Below are 13,336 nucleotides of genomic sequence, written 5' to 3' on the forward strand. Positions count from 1 at the left end.
TTGAGGGGTCGGACGGCCCGCGTGGTGTCGGGTGACGAGCCGAGGCGCGCGCCGCCGCGGGGGGCGCGGTGCAGAGGCGGAAAACGGATTCGGAGAAAATGCTTTTACGCGGGCTTTGTTGACATTCCGCCGATGGTCATAATAGGGCCACGCGGACAAAGCTCGAGCGGACAAAGGTTGTATACGCGACGTTGTGGCGCCGGCTCTTGAGTCCCCTGCTAATTAGAGACGCAGCTGCTAGCAATGTTGAGTCCCCTGCTAATTAGAGACGCAGCTGCTAGCAATGTTGACCACGTCTGGCGCGTACGGAGCGGGGGGTTCGCGCCCCTCGCATTCGGACGGCAGCCACGTGCATCTTGTTTTGAGCGCTGGGGAGAGCCCGCTTTGTGTCGTGTTACAACATGCAGTGCGCGCCGTAGAGAGGGGCGCGGCGTCGTTTTAAGAGCACCCGAGTCCGGATGCCGCCAGCGGTAATTAGTTTTCTACCAGGAAAAACCTTGAGGGGGACTACGGTACGCGGTGTTGGGACACCAGCGCCCGAGCCCCCCCTTGCTGGCTAGAAACGCCGCTGAGGTGCGAGATGGCCTCAATAAATCATGCATGCCTGGCGTGTTTGACGAGGCCGTCACTGACCACGTGGAAATAGGAGGGGGAGAAGAAGATGTGGGAAGAGGGAAAACAGGGTGGTTTTCCAATAGATTCACTTATGAGAGTAAGCCCATCCCTTTGGGTTGTGGCTTAAGAAACTGTCAACTCTCATTGGCAATTGCTTCCGTGGGATGGGCTAACGACCCTACCGCCCTTTTTCTTTGTCTCTTTCCCCTATAACAACCGAGACGAGGTGCTTGTTCCTCAGTCTAGGCTGTAATCACTAAACCTGATAGAACAGTAAGACTCCGTACGATGCAACGCTAGTCTGGGCCGTAACCACTTAGTGGTAGAACAGTGAGACTCGGTTGGTCGTATGTAGTGACAGTTGTCCTAGGCTCTAACTTAAGAAAAAGTAGAAGAGTAAGGCGCTGTTTACTTGTGTGTTTTGTATCAGTGTTCTTTTGCTAACTCTGTATTTGACTGTGTAAATATTTCCGTTGCAATATATCTTCAAGTTTTGTTACCTCCAACCTGCCTCCTGCTTCATCAACGCCGATAAACACCTTGAAGAGACTTTGGTCGACTTCAAGGAGAAAAGAACAACAATCAAAAAACTTAACTGGCAGCCTGCCCTACCGCGTCATCGCTGCCGTCCGCTGTCTGACGCAAGCACGGTCGCGACAATCGCCTCATCGGGCAGCCTGCCCTACCGCGTTATCATCGCTGCCGTCGCCAGCTAATGCAAGCATGGTCGCATCGGTCGCCTCATTGGGCAGCCTGCCCTACCGCTTTATCGCTGCCGCTACCAATCTTGCGGCTTCACGCAGAACACATTGTGCATTAGTCACCAGTAAGTGTCAGTTCATCTCCTTCCCACAGAAACGCAATCCATACCAGTTTGATTATACATTAGATACATGTACAGTTATAAGTGAGTGGGTAAAATATCTTAGAATTAAAGGAGCGCTGACACAACAATTTGAAGTCGAGATAACTTATGAGATCGATTTAGTTGGTCACACACACATCGTCTATAAAATATCAGCGGCGAATATCGCTTAGAACATATTTAAAATCAATTTTAAAGTACGTGCGCGCAGCCAACCGCAAAACAGAGCACCTCGCGACATTGACATCAACCAGTATTGTAAATAGCCAAGAAAACGCTACGTCATGTGGCTACGTCACGAATTTTCGTTGGCTGCCATGCGGCTTACATGTGCTCTTCTCCTCTGTTGTTGCTTGTTCTAGCTGTTGTACTTGTAGTGGGACGCTCTCCGTGTCGCTCCAACTGCAGTTTTGTCGTGTCCATCGGGATATTTCCCACACTATCAGCTTGACTGCGCTGCCACAACGTTCAACGCCGATTTGTTGTGTCTTACCATTGATTGTGGCCGATGCGAGGGTTTTTGTTGAGGTTCGTCCTCGCCATCGCCGGCCGCAATATCTGAGTCGCTAAGTGATTGGCCACGTCTAAAGCGCGAGACACATGGCGCGATTTTCCGTGCGATCTGTAGTACGGCGCGTCGTGTGCGACTTGCCGCATGCGGCGATTCGGGACACATGGTACGAATGAGCGAGCGGCGGCCCAGAACCGGCGCCCCTGCGTGGAAGTTCGGAATGCTGCGCAACTTCGAACAGAAAGTGAAAGCAACCGTATTTGCACAGCTATCTTGTTTGAAACATGATTACAATATAAACGCGTCTATGCGAGCACTGTAGACGTGTTTCCGCTAGGCCGCGTCAGCAGTATCGGATCCGTTGACAGCCGCCGATGGCCAAGAGCCGGCAGGCATAGCTCGCTGGGCCATCGAATCCGACACCGGTTGCGCTTGGTACACGATCGCTTGCAGCTCGTATAACGAAGCGCCTATGTTAGTCGGCACAACGTGTGCACAGTTATGTCACGCTTAAATTGCAGCACATTTGATTTCATTGGCGCCGACAGAAGCGAACGAGCATGCCAGGCGAGCTTGCGATCGCTGGGAGACGATGTAGGCCTAGCTCGCCGGCCGTCTATCCGGGGCCGAGAGTCCTTGCGACGCGTCCGCAGCTCGTAATAAAGCGCCTAAAATCGTCAGCACAATCAATGCCTGAAGATTTATGTTTCTCTTAAGTGACAATACGGTTAGTTTTCCCGGTGCCGTTAGTAGCGATGAGTGAAAAGGCCAGTCAGGCGAGCCGCTTCGTATACAAACGATTGCTGGCGCGTCTGCGCTTACCGCGTCCGAGTAGAAATCACGCCAACGATTTACTATTTCGCAAAACGTTTTATAACTCGCACTCTTTCGAGGTCACTTTATTCTAGGAGTTATTTCGTGTCAGAAAGAAATTGTAGCCCATTTATGTGCCGTCGTCAGCGGCGAAAGAGGCCCGCGTTTCGACCAGAAAAAAACAAAACAGACATGATCGGAGCGGCGAGGCGCCCGCTCGCCGGGTCTACCACGTGGCCATGACGTTCACGCTACCGGCGCTGTCATTGGCTGCGGTCGTCCGACCGATGCGGCAGTCGCACGTGCATACGTCATGTTTTTTTTTGCGTACACGTGACCACTTTGTTTACACTCCCGTTTGTCCTGTCTCGTTGCTCTCTGGAACCGAAACTTCGACTGGTCGCTACAAAAAAGACAGCAAATACTTACCTGTCGCGCTCTGAAGTAAAGGAGGTTTCGTGCCGTGATTACTGGGTCATTAACTACTTATTAAAGCAGAAAAAACCACGTGGATTTTTTTTATGTCAGTACTCCTTTAAGTTTTCATCCTATTTGGACTAAGCAAATTGAATATGTAACGGTGAGAGCTTGCAAAATGCTGATTTTTGTCAAACCTAATTGCAAGGACAGCGGCTCCCAAAATTAGAGAACTACTTTACTAATGTAAGATTCATATTAGAGCACACCTGTGTGGTATGGAACCTGCAAACTAAGATCCTTTATAATATGCTTGAACTCGCAGAAAACCGCGCTACTCAATTTGTTTCTCATAAATATAACTTTACTTCTAGTGTTATTACACTTATGGATGGGCTGGGATGGAAGCTGTTAAGCCGGCGCATAAAAAAACATGCGATTAGAGATGATTTTTCAAAATTTATTGTACCGTGGTTAAAGTAGACAGGGAAACATACCTTTTGCCCCCTCGTTTTACATCTCAAAAATGTGATCATCGATGGAAAATAAGAAAAATTAATTGTGGAACAAATGTACGTCTTTCGTGGCTCATTTTCTTCCCGTAAATCATCAGTCGGCGGAATTAACTGCCACAGCAAATTACTGAATGCCGAACATAAGTGTTATTTTGAGCTTTGATGTTGGATGTATAATGGTGCGCGGTAGTTTGTTTGCTGCACGCTGGCCTCATACTGTGTATTCTTACTCCCTGCAATAGTGCCGTCAGGCGCTGCAGGTATTTAAAAAAAAGCCAAACCCAAATAACTACGCGTTAGATTGTTATGAAAATTAAAAATGACACTAAAATTCTAGTTATGAAAATAAAAAATGGCACTAAAATTTTCTTAAAATGTGGCGGTGCATTAACTAGCTAGGGTGTTACTACATAACACGCAGCCCATGCCCAACTCGCTCAAATAACCGGAGTAGAGCTTACAATTGTTCACTCATTATGTGCGTCCTGTGCAAGCTTACTTTTTATATAGGGAAAAAGAATAGAAACAGAGAAATAGAACATGCATTTATGATGCTGACAGCATCATTCTCAAGTCGATAATCCATGTTTGGTGTCATGGCTGAGAGAGGGAGCATGCCTGTCATGGTACTGATTAATCTTTTGTGCATTTCGGTAATGTGCTGCACATTGTTTAAATGCTGAATAAGGTATGTCTAATTAGTAAGGGTGCAACAGATTGGCCACCCAGCCCAGCTAGAAAGAATGTACTTATTTGCTTTCAATCTGAATAAGGTATCTTACCAGCAGTATAAATTATTTGCTTTCATATAAATATTCTCCTTTAAAAATCTGATGAGTATATATCTGCATAAAGTGAGCATTATACATACATATTGCTTTTAATGAATTGTACACTCGCTGCTTAACCTTCACTTCCTTGCGGCATAAAGTTTACCGGTTATACACAACGTATTTACGCACGGTAAGAACTTAACACCTGTTATTTTTTCGCTTCAGTTAAGTTTGATTTCCTTTGGAAAGTTTGCAAGCAGCAAACATTTAATTTCCAAAAAGGCATGTTGTATGCCGTGCTTCGTCTTTTGTAACTTTATATATGTAAAAAAAAACGAAAAGGCATTTCAGGCATCAAAGTGTTTTACGCACATTCTTGAAATCTGCAGAGTAAAAAAAAAAATCCTTAACAAGCAAATGCAAGCAATTCAGAAAGTTGTTCTCGAAGTCCCACACGCGTGCTCAGTGGTTAAGAGGAGTGACTTGTTGACCTACACAGCTGTATTCTGTGACCGCTGTGCGTGTATTGCGTGTTCTTGCAAGCTGTCACTAGTGTTGCGGCTAGGGTGGCGTTCAGGGCATGGAATCCACCAGTCCCATCTACTACTACGTCAGGTTGTAGAAAATGGAAGGAAAAAGGGTTTATTTAACTTAGCTACACGGCTACAGTTGCGGAAGCCCACTCCATGCAGCAGCAAGTTAAACGTCTCAGTTCACATCAGGACCCTCTGTCTGCACTCTCGAAAAGTCTCCGCCTTTAATACCGTTTAGTCGTTGTCCACACCGTGTTGACGTCTGAATAGCAGGTGCGGTGTTTTGACACGGGGCAAACGTTCAAATAACACCCTTGGCGGTGTCGAGACGTAACAGTAGCATGACTAGAAACTGCGCCATCCCGCCGAACAAAACCAAGTATAGATAGCGATATATGGGGATTCTCGGACGAATCACTTTTGCATGATGTAGAACACGGGGGCGTTGGATTATTTAAGAAAAAAGACAGCTAAAAAAGAGACTCACACAGGAAACATACAATACGACAGTAAATTTGAAAAAGGGGGTACCAGCGAAACACAAAGGACACGTACCCAAGGAAAAGGCATTAATACTAGCGTGACGTATTTCCTGTTTGCAAGTTTTGGCCGAGTGTCCCCTCTTGTTTCAATCCTTTCTCTGCGGTACACAAATCAACCGGCGAAAGCCCCGGCACGCTTCCAAAACGTTTTGTGCGGCGTGCGGCAGAGGGCAGCGCAGAAAAATGAAAAAGACTGATTGCTTGACGCTCTGAGTGACAGTCTTTGAACGCCTCGGTTACTGCGATAAAAGACTGAACTGCACTATATGGTCTGACATCGGACGGATGTCTTTTCTCGCGGTTCCCGGGTGTCTTCAGAAACTGCTGCCAATGAACGGGGGGGGGGGGGGGGGGGGCAAACTAGACAGCAGACGACGCTTTGCCGTATCACGCAGCCACATCACCCCCGGCGATACTTCAAGGCTTAACGTTCTAAGCTCGAGACCACCGGCGGCCTTCCCTACGCGCGATCGCGCATCACCGTCGCCGCCACGTCGTTGTCCATCTTCTCGTGACTCCACGCGTGCAGTACTTCTTACTGCGACGAGAGTTTTGGGCCGTCCTCTCCATACGTTATTTGTGGCTTCGCGCACCTCTGGAACGAGCACCTCATGGTCTGGCTCGTGCTAGATATGCCATTATGATAGCTATCGCAGGAACGGGTATAAAGGAACTATAGTAAGCCATACAGATGGCCCGATGGCTACAGCGCAGCGGTGCAGAAACATGCAGCTTCTTAAAAAACGTTTTTTGAAGAAAGAATAAAGAAATGCCGGTGGAGAGAATGTGTAGGTCAAACAAGATTTGCAAAAGATTGGATGAAATCGCACATAATTATGAGCATCTGAAGAAGTTTAGTAAAGTTGAACAGCTTTGCTCACGCTTACGTGGCGGCAACTTAATCTTTGCTTGCTGTCGCAGTAAACGAACGGAAAAAATGGCCAAGCCGTGTCGTTGGAATCAGCTTCACCATTTTTCTTTCTTCAGTGCAGCCCGCGATACAGTAGCGTTCATGACTGGTTGGAAGGATTTCCATTGCTGGCGACTCCGATATGTTTCAATGCGACGTGTATACATTTGGCATGAGAAGCTTGCGGGTATGCAGGCTCCCAGCAGAACCTGATCTTATGCAACACTTTGTGTTTGCATGCAATACGTGTATAGACCGTTTTTTCATGGGCGCCACCATATTGCTACGCATTGGCGCCATCCATGGGCAGTCGGCATGCCGGCTTGGGCGAGCGCTCCGCCTTGCATGGCAGGAGCAGGCTCGGCGGTAGTTTTTGGAAACAGTTCTGTGACACGTACTGAAGTTGTTTAAGTCGATGTGGCCTGACTTTCTGCTGGCGTTGAGGCGGACGGAGCACGCAGTGCGATACTCGGAGATCAATTGTGTATTTCTGAAAATTTCATTCACAAATGTAACCTTATATCAGTATTCTCCTTTAGTTCTAAGCTGCGGTTCAGGAGCAATGAAACATACCCGACAATCGTAACAGCGTGGGTACCGTTCTTCTACCGTAGAAGTTGTGCCATTATACTTTGAGAAGCGTTAAAACTGTTAGCTGTATTAAATTGCATGACTACTTGTTTCAGTGGACGTGGTTTCCACCCATGAATAGCATAGTTTTGGTTAGTAATAACACCGTACCTTACAGTGTGAATTACACTTGTCCAGCAAAGTGACCGTTTACGAACTGCGCGAGCGTCCGAACCAGTGGTATAGATGCTGAACTATAGATATTTTTGCTCCATATAGTGCATGGTCCAAGCATGCGGCATCTTTTACGGCGTTAGCCCGTTTGCTCTTTTCTTTTTTGAGAAAGATGATGATAACTGAATTTTCCTTTCGGTTTTGTTCGTCCCGTTCGCTATGACGCACTCACCCGTATTAGGGAAATTTTGTCCTCACAAATAGCCGTCGCATTCTTTTTATGCCATCCTTACGGCTTTACGGGGCAAAAAAGGCAATGCTGACGCACATGGCATGTATATGTATCGTGCTTGCTCGCCAACCGCAGTGATCGCTGTGTTGAGCAGCGCCATCGGCCTCATGCTTGAGGCTAGCGTAGGCATATCATATTGATTTCAAGTCTACTAGACTTGAACTGAGTGAGAAGGATGCTGGTGTATCATAAATGTTTGATAGTGCCTGGCGCTTAGATGTTTCGGGGTTGCCTTGGCTTGGCCGTACACGAGCATGCGCTCTTATGTTTTAGTTCTTACACGAGGAAAAGGCGTTAGACACGTACGGACGCTGGACTTTCAACTGTACTTTATTGGAATTCACATTGCCGCACATAACCTCCGACGCATGCGCATCTTCAACTCCTCTCAAGACATGTACAGGTGAAAGTCTAGCGTCTGTCCGTGTCTAACGCCTTTTCCTTGTGTGCGCGTCCTTTGTGTTTCGCTGGTACCCCCGTCTTCAAGTTCATCATGCATTAACTGGCCCAAGAGCTTGCGCTAATGAAAACAGGAAAGAGGCTGGTAGCCTCTTTCCTGTCTTCGTGTATGTTTCCTGTGTGCGTCTTTTCTTGACTGCTTTTTTCTTAAATACAATGCACCAACTAGCCTAACAAATACGTGCTAGAGTGCGTTGGATGATTCGATAGGTTTTGCTCAACCAGCCAGTGCAGCGCGCTCTGAAAGCAATCGTCCGAGAATACGTCCCATGTTGCGAGCTGATGCGATTCCAATACGTTTTTAAAAGGTGGCGCAGATTTTTGCGACACGTTCCACCCGGCAGGCGTCAGTACGCACGCAGGCGGAACGGACGCGCAGAGTGAGCATGCCTCGGCCATAAGAGTCCATTGGGGATGTTTGGTGGCAGAAGCATAGGAAGACCACAAACGACGGAGATATTCCACATCAAAGTTGCCAGTATACGGGCTTCTCTGTCCATCGAGAAATCTCCGTCGTAACTGCAGTGCAGGAAAAAGAAATATTCCGTGCCAACATTCGCAGACAGGGAGATGGCGCCGAGTGCATACGAGCGATTTCCTTTTCACAGATGGTTAGCCATGCATTATACTCGCAGTTTCACATTCTCGTGTGTTTCATTCTTAGCGGGTAGCGCAGTGCGACGAGTTGCACGTCAATGTCTTTTTTTTAGTAAACGGTATGGTGTATTCAGGGTTCGATTACGGCGTAAAAGAACGTCGTAAGAGGTGGTGGTTTCCTATTCTCAGTGTTGCCTCACCGGAAAGAGACCGCGATAGGTGCGCTGCAGCAACATTTTGTACATGCTCGCGCGATGACCTTCAAGAGGTCGGCAACTGTACGGGTTAAAAGTAAGCCGAGTCACACTTCCTTATGAGCTGTAGTGCGACAGTCCACCGCTTTTTACCCGTTTTTGTTGAATGTAATCAGCATTGCCTAATTATTTACATTGCTCACATGGCCTCACCCTTTTTATTACTGCTTGATCTCTTTGTATACAATATTTGTCTAGCCTAATCATTGGAGTTCACTCTGTCAGGTTGTGCTAAACTCTGAAACCTGCTGCTGTAATATTTCTTGAACACGTAACTCCAACATGACTTTTGAAAGAAATTTCAAATTAAACTTCATATTGCCGGACGAAAAGTACTGCGACGGTCAAGCGCTTTTTTTTTTTTCGTGCGGTGATGAGGAACTGGTGAAGCTATTTCTAGGTCCCGTTATCTATACCCTGCGACAGTTCTTCGTGCACTGCATGCTGGTCTGGCCAAATAGCACGATACGTCTACGCACGCATTCTACTGCGTCGGAGTATTTGTAACACAGTGCGACCTTCTAGCGCTTGCGACGCCTGCACAGATGACTCCACATGGGTGTGAAAAGTGCGCATATGGCACGATCGTTTGTCCCGAGAAAGCCGGCCAAAGGCAAACGACGTAGGTGAATATGTATCCCTTCTGTTCGCGGTCGCCCGGTTGACTATAGGCGCTGCGCCGTGTGGCCTTCTCGACGCTCGCAGTGAAGAGGGTCGACAACTGCCAGCCCGCTTCGGAGCTGCCCGCGTCTCCCGAGATCATGTCCGTGCCGGGCCAGTGCTGCATCGAGTTGTGCCTTCCGCACTGGTGCCTGCTGAAGCTGCAGGGCTGGCGTTCCCGCTCCGCGGGGCCCTACCGCCTGCACGTAAGCGCCGTGCCCGCTGTCGTCGAGAGCGCCTCCGAGCGCGCACTAACATTCGTCTTCTGCGCGTCGCCGATCGTCCCGAGGCCAGCAAAACCATGCTGCATACTGTACTCCGTATAGTGCTTCGAGTTGCCATATGTTCAGGCTCGCTTCTTTATTGCGCCTTTATTTATTAGGAATGCGAGAAATGTAACGACAGGAGGGAATCTCGCACGTATGTCATAAAGACATTCAACAAGAGGCGATGCTTCCATCGAGCCCAGCGGCCGAATTGACTGTAGCGCACCAAGCCGATGGCGTTAACATCTTTTTGTTTTGGGCGTGCGCGTTTAGAACACTAGCTGGCACGCGCTACGCCGGCTGCGCTACTCTGCGTTTTTTTTTTTTTGCGTCTGCTGCTTAATCGCGCGCAGTCTTGTATAATTTGGCATCGTTTATTTAATTAAAATGATTGCAAACGATATTGACAAGCCTCAATCGAATCTGTGCCACGTGCAATTTCATCAAGTAGACGCAGAACGCCTTATGAAAGGAGGAAATGTTTATTTCGCTCTACATAAATACTCGTTCCGCGCTTTTTTGTGCGTTCATCCAACATTGTCGCACCAGGTAAACAGCAGTAGTGCCCATGCGAAGCTCCACCGGACGACGTCAGCTGAAAAGAGTAAATTACAAGCATGTGTCATTTTGGTATTAACGCATACGGATAATGCGTGTAGAGGTGAAACGTGCGGAAGTGGTGAATGGGTGGCACTACAAACGAAAGCAGTTCGCTTTCACATGCATGGCGTTGAAAATACCCGACTCATACCAAACAATACCGTGCATACCACGAAGACGTCCTATTTCCAAGCATTCCCCTATTCCCGGGACCTATTTCCTGCACTTTAAGAGCACGAATACACGGGCTACTGCGCGTTTCCAAAATAACTTCGCTACAGTCGACGCCATAGTACGCTACGAATACACAGAGGTGCCCACCACACGGGCCCTCAACCAGACCATGCTGGACGCTCGCAGAATTCCTTGTACTCGCACTCAAGACAGATGCGTGGGTGCAAAGCCTGTCGTCAGTCGTTCAGAAGCAAGAATTTTCGAGTTGGAAGTTCCTGGTGTTTGAGCTCCTTGGCGTTATCTTTTGCGCGTTGCCGGCACAAGCAACACACTCTCGTGTTGTCACTCTTGCCAATTGATCGTGGTGTTTTCAGCAAGCATGAGTACCAAAAGAAGGCTTAAATTGTTGCGGGGCCATAAACATTGTCACAAACTTGTCTCAGTAATATTCAGCACGCGCCAAACTAACTTTGTCACCATGGCCGAGCTGCTCTTCGCTGCGTCAAGACAGGCACTGCGAGCGTGCCTCATAAGTAACAAAAAAGTACCGAAAATAATTTTCAACAATGTTGGGCGGTCAGAGAAAGCGCCACGAACTTGTCTTGTCAGTACATTAAAGCGCGAAACTTAACTGCGCACCACGGCCGAGCTGTTTTTCGCTAACCGCGTGACAGCGCCAGGCGCGCCATGCACTGCGCTTGAAGAGTACTCCAAAGAGTAACAAAATTACTTACAATAATGTTGGGGGGGGGGGGTCAGAGAAAGCGCCAAAACTTGTCGCAGTAAAATTCAGTACACGCGAAACTGCGTCACAGCGCCCTGTGCGACTAGCGTGCCGGAAAACTATACCGAAATAAGTTAATAATATTGGGGCTCATAAAAACCGTCTCAAACATCTCCCAGTATGATTCATTAATTCAGATTTACTGCACCACGACGGCCGTGCTGCTTTTCGTTAACTGAGTCACAAATCTAGCCGATAGGTGCCGTGCCGTAAGCCTAATTGCTTCAAATGCGTCGCATACTGTTGAACAAAATTTCTTTCCTTGCCGTACACTGTAAAATAATTTACACCCGTAAGGGTTTTTTTCGGTGTCTATAACTAACTTCCTAGCACCCTTGAAAAAGCTGGGTTTTATAGGAAATTACACCCTTATGATGGTTATTCTATATTCCAATAACACCCTATCCCTTGAGGGTGTTTTGAACAACATATTACCCTTCGACCCACGGGGTGTAAGGGTGTGATCAGGAATATATTACCCCTTCACCTATCGGGTGTAATGAGCAATATAATAACCCTTGAAGTATGGCATGTGGAAGCGGGTACATATGCACTTCATTGTTTGTTTCGTAAGTCTACAGTCAGGCTAGCGCACAGAAATGTTATGTATGGTGTGCATACAATAGGTAATGTGTTTCCAAACGCACGGCATAGCAACTTTGAGAGAAAACACATAATCATGTGTGAGTGTTCTGCGTGAAATGGTCCCATTTACCACAGACACAGAGTGACTGCATGGAGGGTCTTTTATTCTAGCCTCCTGTACAATATTTAGAGCTTGCACTATGCCTTGTATGTGGTGACAAGTCTTGTGGTTGTTCTACGTTGAAGAACAGTCTCATTCAAACCAAAGTTCCAGGGCACAGGCGAGGATGATGATGCCTTTGTGTAGCTCCATTCCAATGTCCTAAGGCGAGCCATCATAGATGAAGCCATTTCTTCATTGATCGCTGTAGCCATCTGCTTCTTTTCTACCTGCAAAATGATTTGTTGCAATTTAATGTCAGGAAAAGTACACGAAACATGACAAGCTGCACTTCCCTGCATTATTCACTTTAATATTTCAAGATCACATGAAGAGCAGGTTAAAGAAAACAAGCACAGATAGTGCTTACTTCCAAGAAATCGTTATTTCCAAAAAATAAGGCATTTAATCTGCCACATCATGAATGTAGGAGAGACAGACTACACAACTATATGAGGGCAATTCAGAAATTATTGCCACCAAGCCCACTACTTTGCCAATATTACAGCAAACATTTTGAACTCTTTATCATTGATGCACTTATGTTTAAGCTATCGAATGTCACTTGCCTCGCCTTCCTATTTCTTCTCGTTCCAGAGTAATCGAGCAATTCATGGCATCCAGTGGTGACGTCCAGTTGAAACAACAGGCTGTAATCGAATTTCTGACTGGGGAAGGTTGTGTGCATATCAACATTCATGGCCATCTGACTGCAGTTTACAGGAATGCCTGTGTTGACATCAGCACTGTGCGGAGGTGGGCAAGGACTGTGAAAGACCAAAATCCTGCCTCATCAAATCTCCCGGATCAGCACCGAAATGGATGGCCCACAATGGCTTCTGATGAGGGTCATGAACATCAGGCAGATGAGTTCACTCGGGGCAATCGCAGGATCAAGCAACACCAGATTGCAACAACACTCGCCATTTCCATTGGCTCAGTGAACCACATCATTAAAGACCTGCGTTACAAGAAGACTTGTCCTTGTTGGGTGTCACGGTAACTGACGACTGACATAAAAAAGTCGAAGCATAGCCAACAAGTTCAATTCTTCTTGTAATCCAGGAGGTTTTTAATTATGTGGTTCACTGAACCAATGGAAATAGCGAGTGTTGTAGCAATCTGGTGTTGCTTGATCCTGCGATTGACCCGATTCAACTCGTCTGCCTGATGTTGATGATCCTCATAAGAAGCCGTTGTGGGCCGTCCAGTTCGGTGCTGATCCTGGACATTTGATGCGGCTGGATTTTGATGTTTCTCAGTACTT

The 13,336-nt window shown here is 47.2% G+C and overlaps 1 protein-coding gene across 2 annotated transcripts in view; it reads left to right on the forward strand.

The window, feature by feature from the left end:
- Positions 1 to 13,336, forward strand: part of LOC135907043 (DAZ-associated protein 2-like) — a 140,819-nt gene that overhangs the window by 26,368 nt on the left and 101,115 nt on the right. Inside the window, exon 2 of one of the 2 annotated variants that reach the window (XM_065438716.2) lies at positions 9,546 to 9,706. The exons of the other annotated variant lie outside the window; for it this stretch is intronic. Within the exon in view, the coding sequence (XP_065294788.1) occupies positions 9,602 to 9,706 (105 nt within the window). The 5' untranslated portion in view covers positions 9,546 to 9,601. The remainder of the gene's footprint in view (positions 1 to 9,545; positions 9,707 to 13,336) is intronic. 2 annotated transcript variants of the gene reach the window in all.

This window comes from Dermacentor albipictus, unplaced genomic scaffold, assembly GCF_038994185.2.
Source record: "Dermacentor albipictus isolate Rhodes 1998 colony unplaced genomic scaffold, USDA_Dalb.pri_finalv2 scaffold_14, whole genome shotgun sequence".
Classification (NCBI taxonomy): Eukaryota; Metazoa; Arthropoda; class Arachnida; order Ixodida; family Ixodidae; genus Dermacentor; species Dermacentor albipictus.